General features: G+C 37.1%; 1 protein-coding gene and 1 long non-coding RNA gene across 2 annotated transcripts; one reads left to right on the top strand and one right to left on the bottom strand.

Annotated features, from left to right (window-relative positions):
* Window positions 1-763: 763 nt before the first annotated feature.
* On the bottom strand, window positions 764-20606 carry vps37ba (VPS37B subunit of ESCRT-I a). Its single transcript, XM_059550839.1, has 4 exons — window positions 20441-20606; window positions 17002-17173; window positions 3422-3504; window positions 764-3294 (listed from the first exon to the last, which is right to left on the bottom strand). Exons 1-4 carry the CDS (start codon window positions 20543-20545, stop codon window positions 2785-2787), a joined length of 870 nt encoding a protein of 289 aa, XP_059406822.1. The 5' UTR covers window positions 20546-20606; the 3' UTR covers window positions 764-2784.
* On the top strand, window positions 9837-12600 carry LOC132140437 (uncharacterized). Its single transcript, XR_009433809.1, has 4 exons — window positions 9837-10157; window positions 10352-10429; window positions 12275-12326; window positions 12406-12600. It is a non-coding gene; the product is annotated as an uncharacterized LOC132140437 (long non-coding RNA).
* Window positions 20607-20946: the final 340 nt, after the last annotated feature.

Raw genomic sequence — 20946 nt, 5'->3', positions numbered from 1 at the left:
AAAGTGGTTTATGTAGTAATCACTGTTTTTCGAACTGGGGTTGGGACACACATGGGGAAGCAAGGGGTGCTGAACTGATTCAATTTATTATTATACATTTGTATTTATTTCTATATAAAATGTATTTTCTGGGCTGTTAAATGTAATGTGCAATTAAGAAATTTTGTATGTTTAACAATTTTGTTTTACAATAAAAGTAAATCTTAAAACTGGTCAAATTCAATAATTGCATTCATTCTAATATTTTTTTCTCTCACTTTTTTGCCATGCTTCAAAAAAAATAAAGTATAAAGTGTTACATTTGTATGCTGTCAACAACTAAATATCTTCCTCATAATATTTTTAAGGATTTATTTTCAGTGTTAAAGCTGTGAATTATAAATTGTATAATAAATTATGATTGTAAACTCTCAATGTGTGCAAACAGCATGAATATAAAATCACATCACTGCTATTTTTCCTCTATCCTAGGAGCATTAAAATATTCATAAAATGGAAAGCTTCAACTGCAAAATGAGGTGGAAAAAGTTGCTCAACTAGGGGCCTCAGCATACAAGCAGCTTTGTCATAAGTAAAGCACAATTTCAAAATGTTGAGAGAGTATGACATGACTGTGTACTCACACTTGCATCCACCAGGGGGAGTCAAATTCTTTGTTAGAGTCTATTGGATTTATACATAGAGCAATATTTTATCTTCAGTAATTAAAACGAACAAAAGCATCATTCCTGAATGAAAGACATGGAAAGGTCAAACTCACAGAAAGTATTGGGATATAATTTATTATTTTTAAAATAGAGATGTGCGTTCCATTTACCATGTCTACCACTTTGAACAGACATTACCTAGCACTAAGTCTGCATATTTTACATTAGGAAAGCATACAGCCAAGTTATCTTTTACAAACCTAGTGAACATTATTATTTTTTAAGACAAAGAAAGACCATGTTTATACACACAAACAAACAGTTTTCAGGGGTGGAAGCTGGTTTTTCCAGATGGTTGGCAATCCTGTCATAGTACATAATTGTTTCACAGGTATTTTGCCAGTCTAGACATAATGCAGCCTGATTCATGAGGAACACAGATAATTCTATCTCCATCAGCATCAACATGAAATAGATACCCAACCCAAGTCTGACAAACACGGAGTGATTTAATTCAAACAGAGCCTGTATACTAACATCATCTTGGTTCAGCTCATTTAATGAATGTAGTAGCACCAGTGATTAAAGTGAGTATGTCGTCTAAACAACATTTCTATCATGTCAACTTCCTGAATCTGAGGCAACGTAATTATGGCTCTAACTGTTAAAACATAAATAGATATTTAAGAGCACTTGTAAAGATGTACCTGTGTAAACACTAGACAGAATATATATTGAAAAATACATTTCTAATTGCTATAGAAATCTGATTTAGAACGGGAAGGCAAGGAGGAATACGAAAAACACACACAAACACACACACACACCTGACCACAGTGAACAAGTCTTCATCTTAATACCCAGCATAGGCACAAAGTGGCTATTTCAGCGGCAAACACCTGAAGAGACCATAACATACATACTGAAAACAGATCCAGGGTGAAAACAAAAGGCATGAATGAAGGTTATACTACATATTAAGGACAGAACACAAGATATGATATGTAACAGACCTGATGGTGAAGGTAAGTCCAATTTTGCCACTGAATTTCTGAGTTAAATAGTATGGCTGTATTAGTTTGATTATATTGAATATAAATTAAAATGTGGGACTTATGGAAAGGAAGCACATTTCCGATGAACATCTTCACACAAGATGGCAAAAATAAACAGGAGGAGGATTATGGTGTTAGTTACAAACCTTAAAATGGTAAATTATGCATCAGCGTTAGTTTAAGTATGCATGGTAATGACGCACATGTTCGCACTTAAGCCTAAAAAAAACTAATTTGCACACTTTTCTCCTCACATACTACCGTTCACTCACACTCCTTTCAAATTCTAGCCAAGAAGCTCCTTCCAGCACGAATTTGCTTGTATCTGAGACATAAGGCTCTCTCCATTGTAGCGGTAGCTCTGATCTCCCAATCTCATCCAACACAACAGTACCACATGACTCCACCCACATTTAACTCAGTTTTGTATTAAATCTCCCTGTTTTTCTGCTACAGCACAAAACTGGATCCACTGGAAAAACAAATAGCATCTTTGGCTGCAGGTCTGAGAAAACCTGAAGAGCAAAAATGGTTTTTTCTTCCCCCCCTAAAAAACTCGGCACAGTTTGGTCTCAGTCTGATTGCATAGGCTTTACTGTTAAAGCAGTTTTTTTTTCAGGTATGAAATGTCAGAAGATATTAAAGTGGTTGAACCGACATATTAGCATGAACTTGACAACTCAAATTAAAACATCAAATCGTAGCTCTTCATATCTGTCTAGATGGCCAACAAAACACCTTTTCTTGAACTTAGATATCTTCATTGTCTATGGAGGCCCCTGAGGTTTGTGTGAATTATTTTTACTTGATCTAAGGCTACTGAGAAGATCAGAACGGGAACAGCATGACTCCATAACCAGCCATGACTGATCAAATACAAAAGTAGTCTAAAGTGCAAACTGAAGATTCTGTTGCAGATGGCCCTTTGATTGCAGAAAAGTCTTGTTAATTTTACACTTGACAAGACTCCATCTTGGCGTACAATATTTTATAACATGCAGCTTGAAGGACCTACAAAAGGCTTGAATGAATGACCAGTGTACATTTCATTTTTTTTCTCCATAGACCGTAATGTTTCATGATCACTGCATAATGAAGCCTGGCTGGGGTGCCATTCGTGGGGGGGGTCTCTGGGGCACAGGTGGGGCATATTGCTGCATGTACATGCTGGGGTATCCCTGGTTAAGAGTGGGTGGCATGTTTCCCACTCTAGGGGGAATAGGTGGGTATGGAGTAGTGGGAGTGAATGGAGAGGCCGCAGCGAATGGAGATGTAGGAGGGTATGAGACTGCTGCAGTGGGCTGAGCAGGAGGAGTTTGGGTGACTTTAACAGGTGGAAGAGGAGGAGCCCGCCGGGGCATCTGCATGGGAGAACCATTGACCTCTCTATGGAGAGCGGCTGGCCTGGAGGGAAGGTCCTGAGTGCAAGAGGGCTGAGGTGCAGCTGGAGCCATGTGGTGTCCCTTTAGCACCATTTCCTCAAGCTTCTCTATCTTGACTCTCCGCATGTGAGCCAGCTTCCTCTTACTCTGATACTCATCGATGAATGTGTCGAGGGGGGTCACGCCATCAAGGAGCGAATCGGCCATGTTCTGATTTGAAAAAGAGAAATAATAGCATGATCATTGACTAATGAGTCCATCAGATGATGAACAATCCCAAGCAGATATAGAATGCAACTTTTTAAAGAGTGTTTAAGCTGCGTGGTTATGGATGTACCTCAGTTTCTTCCTCGATTTTGGCTCCTTCTGCTTGTAGGAGTGCGAGGAGTGTGTCCAAGGGAATGTTTCCAGATCTGTCATCTGTGAGGGGACAAAAAGGAAAGCAGAATGTGTTATAATTAAGAAAAATTGTGACAGTAAAATACTGCCATCCAATTGAAGTAGTAAAGCATGGTGCTGGCAAAGCCAAGGTCATGGTTTCAGTTCCCAAATAATTCAACGCATGTCGCTTTAGATAAAAGTGTCTGCGAAATGCACTACTGTACATGTAAATAATATAAAATCTGATACTGAAATGATAATGTAGGAATTTAAAAAATTTGTTTTAGTCTGAAAAGTTATTAAACATGTTAGGGGTAAAGGAAAACAGCACCTTTTGGCTTTAGCCATTGTGCAACATCAAAGGCAGCAATATAAATCTGCCAACTTGGTGTGCTTGCCCTAAGTAAATTTGCTAAGGCAACAACAGGGTGTGTTTCACCATTCAGTTCAGATCCATGGCTTCAGATTTCACAGTACAACTGGACACGCCTGTCAGAAATTCTCAGAGGTCAACAGACATATGCGTCAGAAATTTATTTAATCTATTAATATGCTTAAATTACACAACAGCAATTCATGATCAAGAGACAATGAGGAAAATTAATTTGAGAAAAAAAAAGATTTGAAATCAGAAACCAATGTGGCATACATAAATAAATACAAGTATGTAAGCTTTGATTAAATAATAGATTAAAGCTGTAGGACATCTCAAATGGCATTTGGACGCCTTGTAATATGCCATTCCATATCAGTCTAGCTCTCTTCACTGATTTACATCTATTTACATTTATTTTTCTGGCACAGGCAAATTACAAAAGTGTCATTATGTTTTGTTGTTGTTGTATTAGACCGTCTTTAATTCTAAATGTCGTCCAACCACTTAACAGGCTGCTCTTGCCATGTTTAACACATTAATAATAACTACAACACTCGACTCTGCTGAGTAATGCTGTTTCTTTACTAGTCAAATAAAAACTGTCATTTACCATTGCCTTTTTTTCTGTCCTCTTTTGAACGACAGGCTATGATTGACTCATTGCTTGTTCTTAAACAGTCTGATATACTGCTAATTCACCGTATTTAGCCCAGCCTCTTTTCAGCACTGCACTGCTTCAAACATTACAATATTCATAACTTTTGTTAACTCTACAGTAAGTAAAGCCACTTAGCCAGCTAATAAGTCTTCGCCAACTGTGAGCTTGTTTTGCTTGCACATATAATACAATATAATCAGTCACAGTCCGACATAAACTGTACAAATCAGCATACTTTGACTATAGATATACATGCTTCAACAACAAACCGGGACTGACCTAAAAACTGTTCCTCTTATGAGACAAATCGAAATGCAGCAGGAAAGAAAGGAAGGGCAGGGCCTTTTAAATAAAGGTTTGTGTTTAATACACTAACCCAATCACTAAATTGCTATTAATGTGGGATAAAGTAACATCACATTAAACTCCGGATGAAACAGGTTGTGACGTTTGGGCTGATTTAGAGACAGAAAGATGGGGCCACATGAATGACATCTGTTTTTCCAAGTTAACAAGTGCCCACTTCATTACTTTTTAACTTACCTTATGTAAAGTGTAGAGCAAATAAAACTTCTGCCCAGAATAAAACCCTTTTTTGTGCAGAATTACTCATCAATTTTGCCCATTCTTGACTTCCATTCCCATTCAGACTTTGGTGCAGTGCACATACTACCATACTACAAATGGACACAATATGCAAATTTTCCTGTACATTCGAAATACCCAAGTGACCCATTTTATTTGCCTAAAGAAACATTACACAACAAGGCACAATGCTTGAAATACTGTAACCCACAATGCATTGCTTGTATTTCATTGCAAACATCCTGCAGATCATGAGACTGCTATCGGTCTACAGTCAGCTCGGCTTACTTTGTGCTTTATGCAAGTGTGACAGAGCAGACAAAGAGAGTGAAAATACTGAATGTGTGTGTCCGTGTTTGTGTGGGCATACTCCTTCCCCCTCTCCAAGACATTGCTCAGGGCACAAAGCCACACTGTTACTGCTGAGATCAGCTCCACAGCACCATCAGAATGGGCCGTCATGCTGAAACACTCCCAGGGAGCTGCTCTGTTGTTATGGCTCAGCTTTGGGAATGGGGGTAGCAGTGGGTTAATGCACACACAGGATCCTCACCACACAATGTAGCCTGAAGACTAGGGCTTTTCTTTATCTGGGTCAAGTGAACGACTGAATGGCCAGCCTGTCCAGATGCACTAGCACTGCTGCTTTGGCTGCTACTGCAGCTCAAATTCAGTAAATCCTTATCTGGGACAGATAACCACCCCAGCTTGGGAAAGTGGGTAACCTACATTTCACCAAAGCCACCACTATTATTCTTTTCAGCTCATCAGGTTTATTTCCTCTATACAAAAACAGGAACTATACCTCAAGGTGGTAGTGGTGGGGTGGTGGGGATTGGGGGCTCTGATGTGAAGGGCTGGAAGTGAAAAGTGAAGCATGCATGTAAACAAAAGCCAGTTTCACATGAAAACTCATCATAATAGGGATGCACCGAAATGAAATTCTTGGCCAAACAATATGAAACACTGGGACAAAGGCCGAATACTAAACACGCATTTTCCCCCCATGTAGGCCTATTTTTGCCCACCCCTCCCCCCATTGCATAAATTAAATGGCCAAAATGTGCTTTTTACTGTTTTGCCCTGCTTTTCAAATAAAACATAAAACAATAAACCTTTTTTTTTTTTACATATTTACTTAACACTGAATATTTTTTAAATATTCTAGCTGACATTATACCAACAAAGCACAATTTAACTTAAAATTATTAAGTAAAATAATATTTTTTGGACATTTTTGAGACTTGAATCAGTCATGCATTTCTTACTGTACAAATAAAGGCAGCCTTGCTGAGCAGAAGAGACTGCTTTTAAAAGATTAGAATATATTACAGATCCCAATTTGAACACTGTGCGAATGTTATAATAAATGCATTAATAGAGCTGTTGTAGGGTAATTATTATTATCATTATTATGTTTTTTATTTATAATTTTACAGAACAGTAAAATTACAATCCTATCATTCATGAATGTTGATGGAGTTGTTGCTTTTTCTCAGCTTTTATTTTGGCAGAAACCCGCCAAAATAGGAAGGAAGATCTCAGTGCTTCTTTTTGTTGACAACAACAACAACATGCAAATTTATAAATGATTCTCATTACGAATTTGGGAAAATGTTTTTCGCACGTATCACATTGTCATGCGCCTTAAAAAAAAAAAAAAAGAAAAGAAAAAAAAAAAAAAATCACAAAAATGTTACTGAGCAACTGACGAGCAACACAGTTTCAACACAGATTTTCCTCACGCTTTGGACTTTGAACCCCGGCGCTAGAGTCCTGCATGGGGTCGGGTACCTGCAGGTTTGGCTGAAACGGGTGAAAAATATCCAACTGTGTCGGATACGGGTGCGGGTCGGGTCGGACACAGGGGAAACACGGGTCTAAACAAGGGTTCAAAACAGTCACGTGCAAACGTAAAAATAGGCCTACGTTCCACTTTAAAAAAATTTCAAAATTTGTGTCATAAAATTATATCGCGCATACAGCTCAACTATATTCACATGATCCGCCTCTCGCGATGCTCAGACGTGAACGATTTAAAAATGGGTGCGTTCGACTTGAAGCACAACCTCAGACGGTGGTATGATTCACTCTTTTGTTTGTTCTGTTTTCTTTCAGGATCAAAAATTCAACAAATGAAAGCATTTATCTGTATTTTCAACTGATGAGAACTATGCATATACATTCATAAATCAGTCAATTTTGTATTTTATTATGAGATATTTTATTCTAATGTGATCAGTGACTCAAGCACTGATGGACCAAAGAGCACGTATTTCGACATTTGCAGTAAAAACGTGAAATATAAATTCTCAGAAAATGCATTTAATACCAATATATTGAAACGTCTGTTTATATACTCCATTAATAAAGGAGTCCAGACATTGGAAAAATATCAGTCCACATGCGTTTTATATTTAATATGAGGGAAATAGACATAAAAAATATTTAACTTTTAGGTAGCAAAATATTTTTTAGTAATTCTGTCAATTACACTAAGGTTATTACATTGTCTGCTATATATTTGCTTCTTATTTATTAAATACGGGCAATTGATTGATAAAACATTGATCAAAATTAAGATAAAATATATAAAAAACGAATATCTTTTAAAAAGAGTTTTCCATAAATAACTTCTGTATGACCTTGCAATAAAATTAAAAAAAAGTGTGTCTAATGTGATTGGATTAACTGATTTGATTTCGGGTGCGGGTCGGGTGTCGGTTCTATTTTAAGCGGGTCGGGTCGGGTGCGGATTTTAATTAGTGCTGCTGTCGGAAAACGGGTCGGATGCGGTTTTAAGCACTGCGGGTACGGGCGGGTGCGGATTTACAAAATCGGACCCGTGCAGCTCTCTGCCTGGCGCCGCGAGCTCGTGTCAGAATACATGCAATTCATGCTTGCATTCTAAAATATAACATTGTGCAGCTTATTAACTAATCGTTTGAGGCCATTTAGCGATTTAAATCACCATACAGTAACCTAACCACCAGCATCATCAACCACCAGTTCTTCTCATCACAGACATGTGATGCGGCACTCAAGAGTCTCATACGGTCGGGTGCTTCCTGATTGTAATGATTTCTGCATCTTTCTCTGATAGTTTTAAATAGTTTCACACTGCCAACATGTTTGCTGCATTAGTGCGTGCCTCTATTTGATTGCGTTAGTCATTGTTCTGTACACTCAAAAAAATGGATTTGTGGCACTGTTCGTTTTACACAGATATGTTTTGTTAAAACAACAAGTATATTTAGTTTTCCGCCAAAACACAATTGTATTGTGCTTAATCAACTTAAAATGTTTCATTTTCAATTTTACTTAATTATCAATCGTTAAACTAATGTAAAGTGTTTAATTTTGTAATTAAAAAAAAAAACGGAAGTGACGATTTCCAACGCATTTGATGATGGTGCGAAGGAGAGCAAGAGGTACCAGTCAGGTAAGAAAATCTAAAGTTTTTCTTGTGTTAAGTCAAAGTCTTTAATTTCTCTTAGAGTTTCTGTTTTGGGGTGCTTTTGTTTTGCAGTGGGAGATGTGAAAGCGCACGACTCTCTGTAAGGTATTGACTTGAATATATATATATATATACTTGGGCTGAAACAATTAGTCGACATTATCGACAACGTCGATGATTAAAAAAAATCGTCGGCAAATGTTTTTGAGTAACGTTAGTTGTTTGATCTCGTATGCCTAATGTGAAAGCCTCCAATAATGCAGTTTGACCAGTGTGGCGCTGTAGCGCAAGATTGTAATACACTCTCCTGATTCAATTCAAAAGAAGAAGATAGCACTTCAGTTTGAGCAAACCGAGCCGATCCGAACCTTGGATGAATATGTAAATATATACTGCACGCCTTGCTCTCAATAACCGCATAAACACAACAAAAACTGACCGCGATGTAAAAGCAGCTCTTAAGAACATATTTGATTACAGCGATGTGGATGTTTGCACAAACTCTGAGGTTCTCAAGGCACTCCAGTAAAGAAATGTCCAGTCACGTTTATTTATATAACAGTCCTTATGCAATAGATAGCTTTTCAATATTAAACATGAAAATACAGAGTCAGTGTTGCTAGAATTATAACTTGATTTCCTGTTATAAAGCAGCTCTCCAGTGTGGAGCTAGCTAATCATACATTTATTTTATAATTGTGGGAAATATTTCATTAAAGTTTTAGTTCTGCGCTAGATCAAACTAAACTGTTTTAAATATAATATATTTAATAATATAATATAATATATAATATATTAAATATAATAACCCAATAAGGTATTTTAAGAGAGATTGTATTTATTAGTAAAATGTTTATCCAAAAATAAAACGTCCTATCACTTACCTTTACTTTTATTATACATATGGCTTACAATAAGAGATGTTAAGAGGCAGAATGATTTGTCATTCAGCTACTTCCTCCTATAGCTAATCAAATGGCGAATAGGAGTTTCTCTCTTTTCTCATTTTGTGTGCAAAATATATTTATTTGTATAAATTAATTGTATACTAGTAATACATAATGACTTTCAAAAGCGGAAGTAATTCCCTTTATTTGTTAGAATATGTATATTTTAACTAATTGCAAAAAGCTAAATAATAAATAAATGTCTAACCATGTAATGTGACCGAGTTTGGAGACACCTGGCTCAGCACAGTGAAAGTATTTGAAGCTTTGTTTATGAACATGGCGGTGTGGTCATACAATGACTTTAAACCGGACACTACTCTGAGCTATTCACATTATACAAATGCTCCAGATATGTAATCAGGTTCACCCTTTTGGAATGGTAAACATGACACTATTCATCACTCACACAAATAAATCACTTAATATTTTGATAATTGAATTGGTTTTTGCTGTTAAACCGTTTTTTTTTTTTTTTTTTGTAACACATTGCACTTTATGTGTTTACAGATTTGTGCAGAATTTGAGACATACAGAATTACCATAGGCCCATTAGAATCAACAGTCTTTGCCAAACTGGATCCACACTACAGAACTTATGAAGATGTTTGCATACTGAAGAAGAGTGCTTGGACAAATACTGAAACCCTCTTGGTGCCCACTACACAGGTAAGAACAACTGCACTCAACACAACCTTGTATTAAAACATTATTCTTTCACTGGCCACTGGAAATTGACAAAAAAAGACAGATAGATTAAGATTAGGTTTATTAATACAATAAATACAAAATATGTGGTATTACTATAAACTGACAGATTATGAATGAATTTGCCTCCCAAAAACAATTCAATTTGATGCAAGGCAGGGGTGTCCAGACCTGCTCTAGGAAAGCCAGTGTTCTGTGGAGTTTAGCTCTAACTCACCTGCCTGGAACTTCTAGTTATACTTTATTGTTTTAAAATTCCCAAGAACCTTGATTAGCTGGTTCAGGGGTGTTTAACTGGATAGGTCACCCAAAAATAAACATGTCATTAATTACTAGGGCTGTCACTTTTAGTTCGAAAATCGATTGCACAATCGATCGGACCAACCAAAAAAAGTTTCGAAAATGAAAATAGGGAATCAATTTTAACCAAATATGTACACTATTCATTTTAAAATAATTAAACAATTAAAAATATAGATGTAACAAAACTCACAAACAAGCAGAAAAAGAAAATAAAGAATTCCGAAAGTGCAGTATGCGTTGGGAAAGCTAGAAAAAAAATACCAGCAATTTTACGCACCTATAAGACCCAGTGATGTCGAAAGCGACCTCTTATGCTGCGTTCACACCAAACGCGAATAGAGCGTCTGGAGGTCTCGCGGCGGGGTAGACGCGAATTCGCCTCATTCGCGCTTCTAGTTACAGGAGATTCTGAGTTATGATATAGCAAGCTGACAGTGACCGGCTTCTGTGGTGGAGAATTGCGCAGCTGTACCTGAGTGTCCCTGGGACATCAGTGCGGTCGGAGCGCGTCTTCTCAACAGCTGGACATATAGCGAATAAAAAACGCTCTGCTCTGGACACATGCCCTGTTCTCAAGTCCATTTAAAGTAAAAATGTTTTGAACAGTTGTTTGAAATGGATTGAATCATTATTTAAAATAATCTTGGAGATTTTTGAATTGCCTAAATCATAAATGCAGCCGGGTTGAAGCCTGCACTGATGTTTTTCTTTTGTCATGGCAGCCGTCCCCTCCGCACATATATTTTTTGCTGTTTGTTATTCTGCACGAAACTTCATGACAATAAATAAGAAATATTGCTGCCTTGTGCGTTTCTCTTTACGTTTGTCTGTTATTTGACGTTGAAAAAGGAAACGTCTTTTTTTTTTGACGGAAAATCGATTTTACAATCGATTCAATGAACACTTATGTCTTAAAAATCGAAAATAATTTTTTTCACAAAAGTGACAGCCCTATTAATTACTCACCCTCATGTAGATGAAGTCTGAGCACGCGGACGCACTTCCAGAAAAATCGGCCGAAAAAAAGGCCAAAGACGTATTTTAAGCAAAAACCGTCCGGTTTCCGATTGATGGCGAGTCAATCGGTGCATCCCTAATATTTTTATGAAAATGCGAGAGATTTCTGAACCTCCATAAAGGTTGCAATGCAACTGAAATGTTCCCAGAGTCATAGTAAGGACATCAGTACATGTGACATCAATGCTTCAACCACACTTTTACAAAGCTACAAGAATACGTTTTTGTGCAAAGAAAACAAAAATAGCGATTTTATTCAACAATTCTTCTCCAAATCACATATGCCGCCATTATGGAGAGTAACAAGAGGCATGAAAATTGCTTTCTTCTGCGTGTAATCAAGGCTCAGTGCATGCGTGTTCTAGGTCAGCAGCACCATGCGCATGCATTATTTACGTGCTGTTGATAATGGTGGAAGATGCGATTTGGAGAAGAATTGTTGAATAAAGTCGCTGTTTTGGTTTTGTTTGCACAAAAAAGTATTCTTGTAGCTTTGTAAAATTATGGTTGAACCACTGATGTCACATGGACTGTTTTACTAATGTCTTTACTATGTTTCTGGGTCTGGGAACATTCCAGTTCTGTTGCTTACAGTACAGGGTCCAGATGTGTGTACCATTTTCCACTGTAATGTTTGTTAGAATCCCATCTTGACTGCTTGCCTGTATTTCCCATAAGGAGACAAATGACTGACTTTTTTTCATGTAATTTTAGGAAGAAAAAAAACAAAGGCTAAATTTAGTTGTTTTCATCTTCAGACTAATGAAATTGAAGAATCCAAATGAAGACCCTAGCAGTATGGAGTATATGGTGAGTTCAAGGTTAATAAATGATTTGTTAAAGTTAATACACAAGAATTTGAGTTCTCCATCCTTTTAAATACTTCTAGGATACAGACGTTGCCAGCAATCAGGAGGTGATCCAGAAGACTCGTGGGAATCTATTTAAAGCTGCATCATTGAAGACAGTTCAGCAGAAGTTGGAGTTTTAAAGGATAAAGTTCTTCAGGACCTAGCAGTTTACAGTCTGCAAAACCATGTTGCTGGGACTGATATATGGACTGAACTTGAGCAACCCTCCTGAACTCAGGTACACATTTGGAGTACTGAAGAAATTATTTCTGGAGCCAGTTCCTGTTCCTGGAATAAATTTTGATTGGTTACCCATGAATGCCAATTAGAAAATGAGTAGTTTGATATTTCTGCTATTTTGTGTAATTTTTTTGTAATTCTGTAATGTGGTTTAAACTGTATTTACTGTAACTGTGTGTAATTATTTATTGCTTGTTTAACAAATACACTTTGATCATTTGTGACATCTTGTCTTTTGACTCATTACAAGACAAATCACACAAAAAATGCTTTGTTGAAGTGAGTAACTTTAAATAGAAAATATTAAGTTAAAGTAACTAGAACTAATTGTGTGGAACCACTGTCCATAATTGAAATGAGTAATTTGAAACAAACCTCCTTATGTTGATAGAGTGAAACAAAATTGGCTAGATTGTTATAAACCAAAACATGTTCAGTTAACTTAACCGGTTTAAGTTGAAGCAAAGTGAATAAATTGATTTGGTTGGACATTACTATTTCACATAGATTCTACCTCATTCAATTGTGTTGCCACAACACAAGGAGTTTGCATAGATTCAACAAATTCCATTAATGTTATCAAAACACAATTTGGTTGTGTGGAACCACTGTCCATAATTGACTTGAGTAAGTTTAAAGAGTAATTTTTTTGAGTGTACTTAATATTTGGCCTCCCCTTATTCGGTCGAATAATTTAGGTTGCAGAACATTCTTAATATTAGGGGTGTCGCAATATACCGGTATTGGTGATAACTGTGATATTCAAAGCAACAATTATCGATATCGTGTTAATTAAGTGTGTGACGATATACTGGCATTAGCAATAACCGCAATATTTAAAATGAACAGTTCTCTTATGATAACACCACATGTAAATACTCCATTGCCAGTACCTGGTTGATCTCCCAGGTGGCAGTATTGTGCCTTACCGCTGACACCTGTCACACAAGAAGAAGACACAGCGCTTGCAGCTACTCCGAGGAGAGCCGTGTTGGTCAGAGTAGGTTGCCATTATTTTACTAGACATATAATGGGAAACGTTAAAACAGCAGTTTTCTATGTTCATATACTTAACCACCATCATTCCAGTTCCGAAAGAAGCCATCTCCATCCTGCTTCAATGACTACAGTCCTGTTGCACTTACTCCCATCCACATGAAGTGCTTTGAACAGCTAGTCATGCACCACATCAAGTCTGCCCCCCTCCCCCCTCCCCTCTCCTCCCTCCCCCCTCCTCCCCCCTCCCTGGACCCCTTCTAGTTTGCATATCGGCCCAACACTGCCGTGGCCAAAAAGGACTCATATGTCAGAATGCTGTTCATAGACTTCAGTTCAGCATTCAACAAAATCATCCCTCAACAGCTCATTTACAAACTAGTCCAGCTGGGGCTCAACACTTCACTGTGCAACTGGCTGTTGGACTTTCTGACTGGAAGACCTCAGGCAGTTCGGGTCGGCAGCAACACATACAGCACCATCACACTGAACACTGGGGCCCCCCAAGGATGTGTGTTGAGCCCCCTCCTCTTCACTCTACTGACCCATGACTGCACACCGTCACACAACTCCAACCTCTTCATTAAGTTTGCGGATGACAAGACTGTGGTGGGTCTCATTAGCAACAAAGATGAGACAAACTACAGGAGCTACAGGTACAGGTACAACTACAGGAGAAGACAAAGGAGATTGTTGTTGACTTCAGGAGAGCACACACTCAGCACGTTCCTCTGACCATCAACGGTGCGACTGTGGAGAGAGTGAGCAGCACCAAGTTCCTGGGTGTTCACATCACAGAGGACCTCTCCTGGACTGAAAACATAGCAGCACTGGCCAAGAAAATCACAACAGCGTCTCTACTTCTTCCGCAAGCTGAGGAGAGCCAGCGCCCCACCCCCCATCATGTACACCTTCTACAGAGGCACCATCAAGAGTATCCTGTCGAGCTGCATCACTGTGTGGTATGGCGCCTGCAACGCGTCCTGCCGGAAGACTCTGCAACGCACAGTGAGAGCAGCTGAGAAGATCACAAGATCATGTCGCTTTCCCCTCCCTCCAGCACATTTATGGAACCCGTCTCACTCGCAAAGCCCTCTGCATCGCAGGTGATCCCACCCACCCGTCAGGGAGGAGACTGCGGAGTCTCCAGGCCAGGACCAGCAGACTGAAGGACAGCTTCATCCACCAGGCTGTCAGGAAGCTGAACTCCCTCCCGAACTTGCCCCACCTCCCCTCTTCTGCCCCAGGCACCACCGAACTATGAACCCGCCCCCCAGATCCCACACCCCCAGGTCCTTCCACCCCCACTAATATATGATGACATTCACCAGTCACTTTGTGCAGCATTGGTCTGCTCACTACCTCATTCAGCATGGAACTGAAGTCATTCCACTACCTCATCAGTCAGTTAAATAAAATAACTGCTCTTGAGCCCTTTGTCCCTTGAATCTCACTAAATAAGCTTTTTTTCTGTTCAAATCTATTAACAGTTACATGATTAAAACTGATCTTAAAAAAAAAATGAGCGACCACATTACTACATTAAACTCTGTAAAACGTTAAGTTGGTCGCAGTGCCATGCACTTAATGCCTCATCTGCGGTCATTCTTCAGTAAGGTTCATTAGTTAACATTAGTTAATTACATTAGTTAACATACATAAATAACAAATATAATGGACAATCTTAGTTCATGTTAATTTCAGCATTTACTTATGCATTATTAAAATCACAAGTTGTCTTTGTAAACATTAATGCAGTGTGAAATAATATGAACAATGAATGACTCGATTTTTATTAACATTAACAAAGATGAATAAATTGTGTAATAAATGTATTGTTCATTCATGTTAGTTAATACGTTAATGTTAACAAATGACATCTTATTGTAAAGTGTTACCATTAATATTTATTCATCATAATGTTGAACTTGACAGTATTTTCTCTCTTGTTATTTCATAGGAGCTTCAAAGAAGACGGAGAAAGCCAGAGTCTTGTGCCCTGTGTTTATCAGTATCCTTATGTTTGTTGGGTGAAAAAGAAAAACTCAAAGTAAAAAATCATTCGACTTATGTCGAATATATTCCCCCACAAGGTTTCTATAGATATCACGATAAATCTAATATAGTGGCAGCCCTACTAAATATTAATAAATTTTTTAGCCTTTTTACAATATTTCATATACATCCTGATATTTATGTTTTGATAATTCAAATATTGAGTGTGGGTGATTTTTAACTGCATACATGAATTATAATTTAAGAAAGAATGCTTTTGAATCATTTCCATGTATATTTCAATATAACAATAAATATTAACGAACAGCAATATTTACTTTATAAGCAATATTTTGCTGAAACTTCTCAACACATTTAATGTATGGTATCTTTCGAAAGTTAAGCAGCAATAATATATATTTTAAATGATTTTGAAAAAAGTATTTTATGCTTACCAATAACGTATTTAATTGTTTAAAGTACAGTAATGTCATTAAATATTAATACAAATTAATTTTTTATCAATATTATGCATCCTTTCTGAATATTTTTTTTTTAAATGTACTGATGCCACACTTGAACAAAAGTGTACTGCAAAAATAGTCTAATGACAAAACTTAAAATGGCACAAAATCTCATTTAAAAATAAAAAATTACATCAAATTTTAAACAATACACAATGAATCATCAATTTATAACCCAAGTCCTGTTCTACACCACAGGTCCAATACTAGATCCAGCTCAGAGAGAGTGGGAGATGGCAAGGTTTAAAACTTGTACTTTAGTTCTAGTATACACCATAAGTCAAAACCTAAGCCAGATGACATTAAGTGTACAGATGGTAAAATGAAATGTGTGTAAGTCCGCTGTTTGGAATCAGCTTCCAGGTAACGCCACGTCACAAAGAGTAATCAGTGATGGCATTTTATTCATGATATCAGCACACACACAGTGCAGAGGAGCATGGAGAGACACTGAATACCATTCCCTGTTCTCTTTAAAGTCACAGACCCTTCTCAGCTGTGACAGTCATCTGCTACCATTTAGTTCTGCCCGCTGTTTCCATGAGGAAAAGACATACAGGGGAAGTGGTGCATAAAGTAGTGCACAAAGCCTAAGAATTTGTGAAAATTACAAGTAAAACCTGAAAAACAGGCCCTTCAGGGGGTTATCTTATAGCTGGAAAAGATGACTAAGTTCATATGTTCACATGCCACAGCAATATAAACAAGTAGAGGGACACTTCACACAGTTTTCACTGTAGCTTTTCAAAATTACATATTGTAGAAATAGTTCCAGGTCCATAAAGGACATAACCTCAATATACAAAACAAGTTTGTAATTGTAAGAGACATATACTATACAGAAAGGCTACATGTTACATTTTAACCCCAGTATTTTACCTAGAGTAGACTTTCGCAGCTGATACGCCTCAAACTGTTCCTGTAGGCTCCGGTACCGAACGGTCAGTTCATTCTTTTGGTGGTCAAGTCTGGGCTGCAGTTTAAGGTTCTGCTCAGCCAGAAGACGGTTACTAGCCAGGGTCATCTCCTTGTTCTGCTGTAGTCCTTTAATCTGAGAAAACACAAGCAACATATACTACCAATAAAAAGTTTTGGATCAGTAAGATGTTTTTTTTATTTTATACATTTTTTAGAATTTAATACCTTTGTTTCAGCAAGGACATATTGATAAAAGTTACAGTAAAGACTGTTACAAAAATACATATTTCAAATACATGCTGTTCTTTCTAATGTTAGATTCATCAAAGAATCCTGAAAAACAATTATCACTGCTTCTACAAAAATATTAAGTTTCAACATTGTTACAAAAGATTTCTATTTCAAATAAAGGCTGTTGTTTTGCACTTTTTATACATCAAAGAATCTTGGAAAAAAATTATACTCTCTTAGTTTTTTAAGACAATACATAATACAATAATAAAAAAAAAGTTTCTTGAGCAGCAGATCAGTATATTAGAATAATTTCTGGATGATCATGTGACACTTTAACATCACAGAAATAAATGACTAAAAATCTAATAGATAACAGTTATTTTACATATTAATACCATTTCAAAATATTTCTGATTTCACTGTATTTTTGTTTAAATAAATGCAGTTATGATGAACATGTGAAAGAAAAAGAAAAGTTGCAGAGTCACTACAATATCTGTCACAAGAGTAAAGCCTCGTACACACCGGGACATTATCGCACGTGCTTATCACGATGTTTGACGACGCATTTTTTTTTAGTTCATACCCTAGCAATTTTTGCTGCCGATTAGCAGAGTGACCATGCAAACTCACTCCCTGACACTTCAGCGTATGTCATAAAGCCCTTTGTGTTCAAACACAAATGAGATCAGCAGATCTACTATTATCTTAAGCGCCACAAAGTCATGTTTTACTTTAACTACAGCAGCTCCAGGCATGTGAACAGAGCGCCAATCTCATTGGTCACCCATTTTTTTTACGCGAGTCAGAGGCGTTTATTTTTATTTATATTTTTATGCGTTTATGCCTTGCGTTTTGTGCATAGGTGTGTCCCATTGGCGCCATTTGTTTAGTCACGAGGCATTAAACGTCGGCGATAATCATGCTTGATATATGTCCCGGTGTGAGCAAGCCTTAAATGTTTTCACATGACAGTTTTTACAATTTCCCACAGCGTCATGTTGCAGCTGCTTAACTGTCAGGTACATTTCTAAGCCTGAACAACATGGTATGAGGGCAGTGGAAAGTGAAGGTTAAGCATATAACCCATGTACATTACTTTCATAATTACTAAAAGACAGCAGGGAGTTGGAGGGATTTTCTCCCACTCAGACAGAATAGAGAAGTGAAGTCAGGCACCGATGGTGGTCGATGGTATGATCTGGTTCACAGTTCAATTCATCCCAAAGGTGTTAAGTAGGTAGGGTAGGTAAGGTAAGTTCACTCATAGTCGCCTATTTGGTAGGGATTAGGGTTGGGCCAATAGACGATGCCATCGTCCATCGCCAGTGGCTGATAGACATCACGGTGTTGCACTGGAATTTGTGTCAGCACGTCATAAATAGAACGCAGCAGCAGTTTACTGTAAGGGATTTGTGATGTCATGATGTGCCGCATCCAGTGTAGACAGTATCACTGATTATAATCAAACTGATTTGAATCAGCTAGCCTTTGATATATAGGTCACCCCACCTTAAGCCTATCCTTGTACTGGATGATCACAATGTAGTTAACCGCTGCAACAGAGGCACAACATTACAGTCCCAAAAAAGGATTTATTAATAAACAATGGTAAAGGGTTCCAGCTGTACACAACGCAGAGAAACACATCACAAAAAGTGTCTTCAGAAAGCACATCCCATTTCCAAGAACATCATAAAAAACAATACATTGCAACATGCCACTTCTAGTGACTCACAACCCTGTGACTGCCATGATGAGGAACATTTAACAGTATTTAACTGTCCAGACTCCTCCCTTTCAAACAGGTACACTTCTGCAGTTTAGAATGATCAGTTTACAGATCATGTGTCAGAGCATAACAGGACGATGTGAGAGATTACACACGTTTCTCAAATACCTCATACATGCACATCGCCTTCGAAAACACATGTAGACCAGTGTACGAGTCCGCAACTATTGTTTTTATGTGGCAGATAATTACAGTCTATATGAAATTTTACTGTATATGGCTTCTGGGGCACCATGCCACCAAAAAAACATTTCTTTTAGTCACCAATTTCAGTGAAAGCCAAGTTTTAAGAATGCATATGTTTGAGAAAGATGATTATTTAAACGGCAACAAATTAGCAGTTAAAAAAAAAATCCTCATGTATAACTTTTTTTGCCTTGGTAAATAAAAATCACCTGCTGCCAGATTAAACATGCTCTCCTGACACATACTGATACAAGGTTAACATCTTTCCATGAATTTGGAGGTCAAATCAACTCAGAACTGTGAACATGAGCAGAGTACTATTTATTTGACAATATGCAAACACAACTGAGCGGTACTGATATTGTGTGCATTGGCAAATCTCAGTTTGTGGTCTCATGAGATGTCAATGCTTTCATGGTTATGCATCAGTAATTATAATTCATATAAAATTTTAATTAAAAAAAATCAAATGGCCAAAAATCATCTGTCAAAGTTTTGTTTTAATAAAAAAAAAGTACACTAATATACTGAAATACTAAAAAAAACAATAAGTTTCTTTTAAATGTAAAATGTATAATGGAAACTATCAATAAATGTTTACTGTAAGCATTACTAGTGCTTGGCATTAAAATGTGTATAAAAAGACTCATGATCTGATTCCCAGGGTTTCATCCAACACATTACAAAAGATATGTTTTTATAAAAGTGACAAAAATAGTGAAGCTCTACAAAAAATACATCACTAATAAAAAATAGAAAATACAACGTCCAACGTGTTACTTTCTACAAAGGATGATCACGAGAAAATGACTTGCATCAATGATGGGTGAAATACAAACAAAACAGATTCTATAGAGGAAATGAATATTCCCAAGTCATTGGCAATATTTTACACGGTCGGTTTCTTAACTGAAAATATGTCGTTTAACGAATGACATCATTACACTTAACGTTAGTCATATTCCGCGACGTCATAAAACAAACCAAACTGAAGTGGCGCGCAGAAACGTTTACATTAAAACAATTGCCCAAAAAAAATCAATGACCTCGTAATGGTAAAACAAACTATTTTAAAGAATAATAATAAACACGGCCTACATTACCTATGTATAAAATGGTGCTGTTTCAAATACACATCAACTCGACACGGTAACTTCGCCACTCTCTTCACGAGTAAAAGAAACTTACCTCTTCCGAGTCGTCGATAAATTTGTTGAGTTTTTCGTCATCTTCGAGCAGTTCGTTTAACTGAGTTAAGGTATAAGATCTCAACTTATTCTCAAGGGCAGCCATGTCTGGCACAGCGTTATCTGTCACACTTTGAAATGTGTCTGTGGATCACGGTCGGACCAGGCAAAGCTGCTATTTTCAGCCGGAAGACGACAGATGTGTGACGTCAACCAGGACATCACTAAGGGCTTTTTCATTTGATGTTCACGAACTTTCTCCAAAATGATAATTACATGTTCTTTCAAATTATGAAATCATACACGTCTGCATCACACTGCATAAAAGAGATAACATACTTATTTTTTATAAAGTTTTATATTATTTTTTGCAATCTTCAGTGTTAAACTAAAACTATTAAAAGTTGTTTTAATTAAAATAAATCTGAAATAAAATAATACGGATTAAATCAAAATTAAGCACAAATTCAAATTAGAAAACTAAAAATAAAGTACTAAAAAAATGTA

Source organism: Carassius carassius, chromosome 5 (assembly GCF_963082965.1).
Source record: "Carassius carassius chromosome 5, fCarCar2.1, whole genome shotgun sequence".
Classification (NCBI taxonomy): Eukaryota; Metazoa; Chordata; class Actinopteri; order Cypriniformes; family Cyprinidae; genus Carassius; species Carassius carassius.
This window is presented reverse-complemented; position numbering and strand designations above follow the sequence as displayed.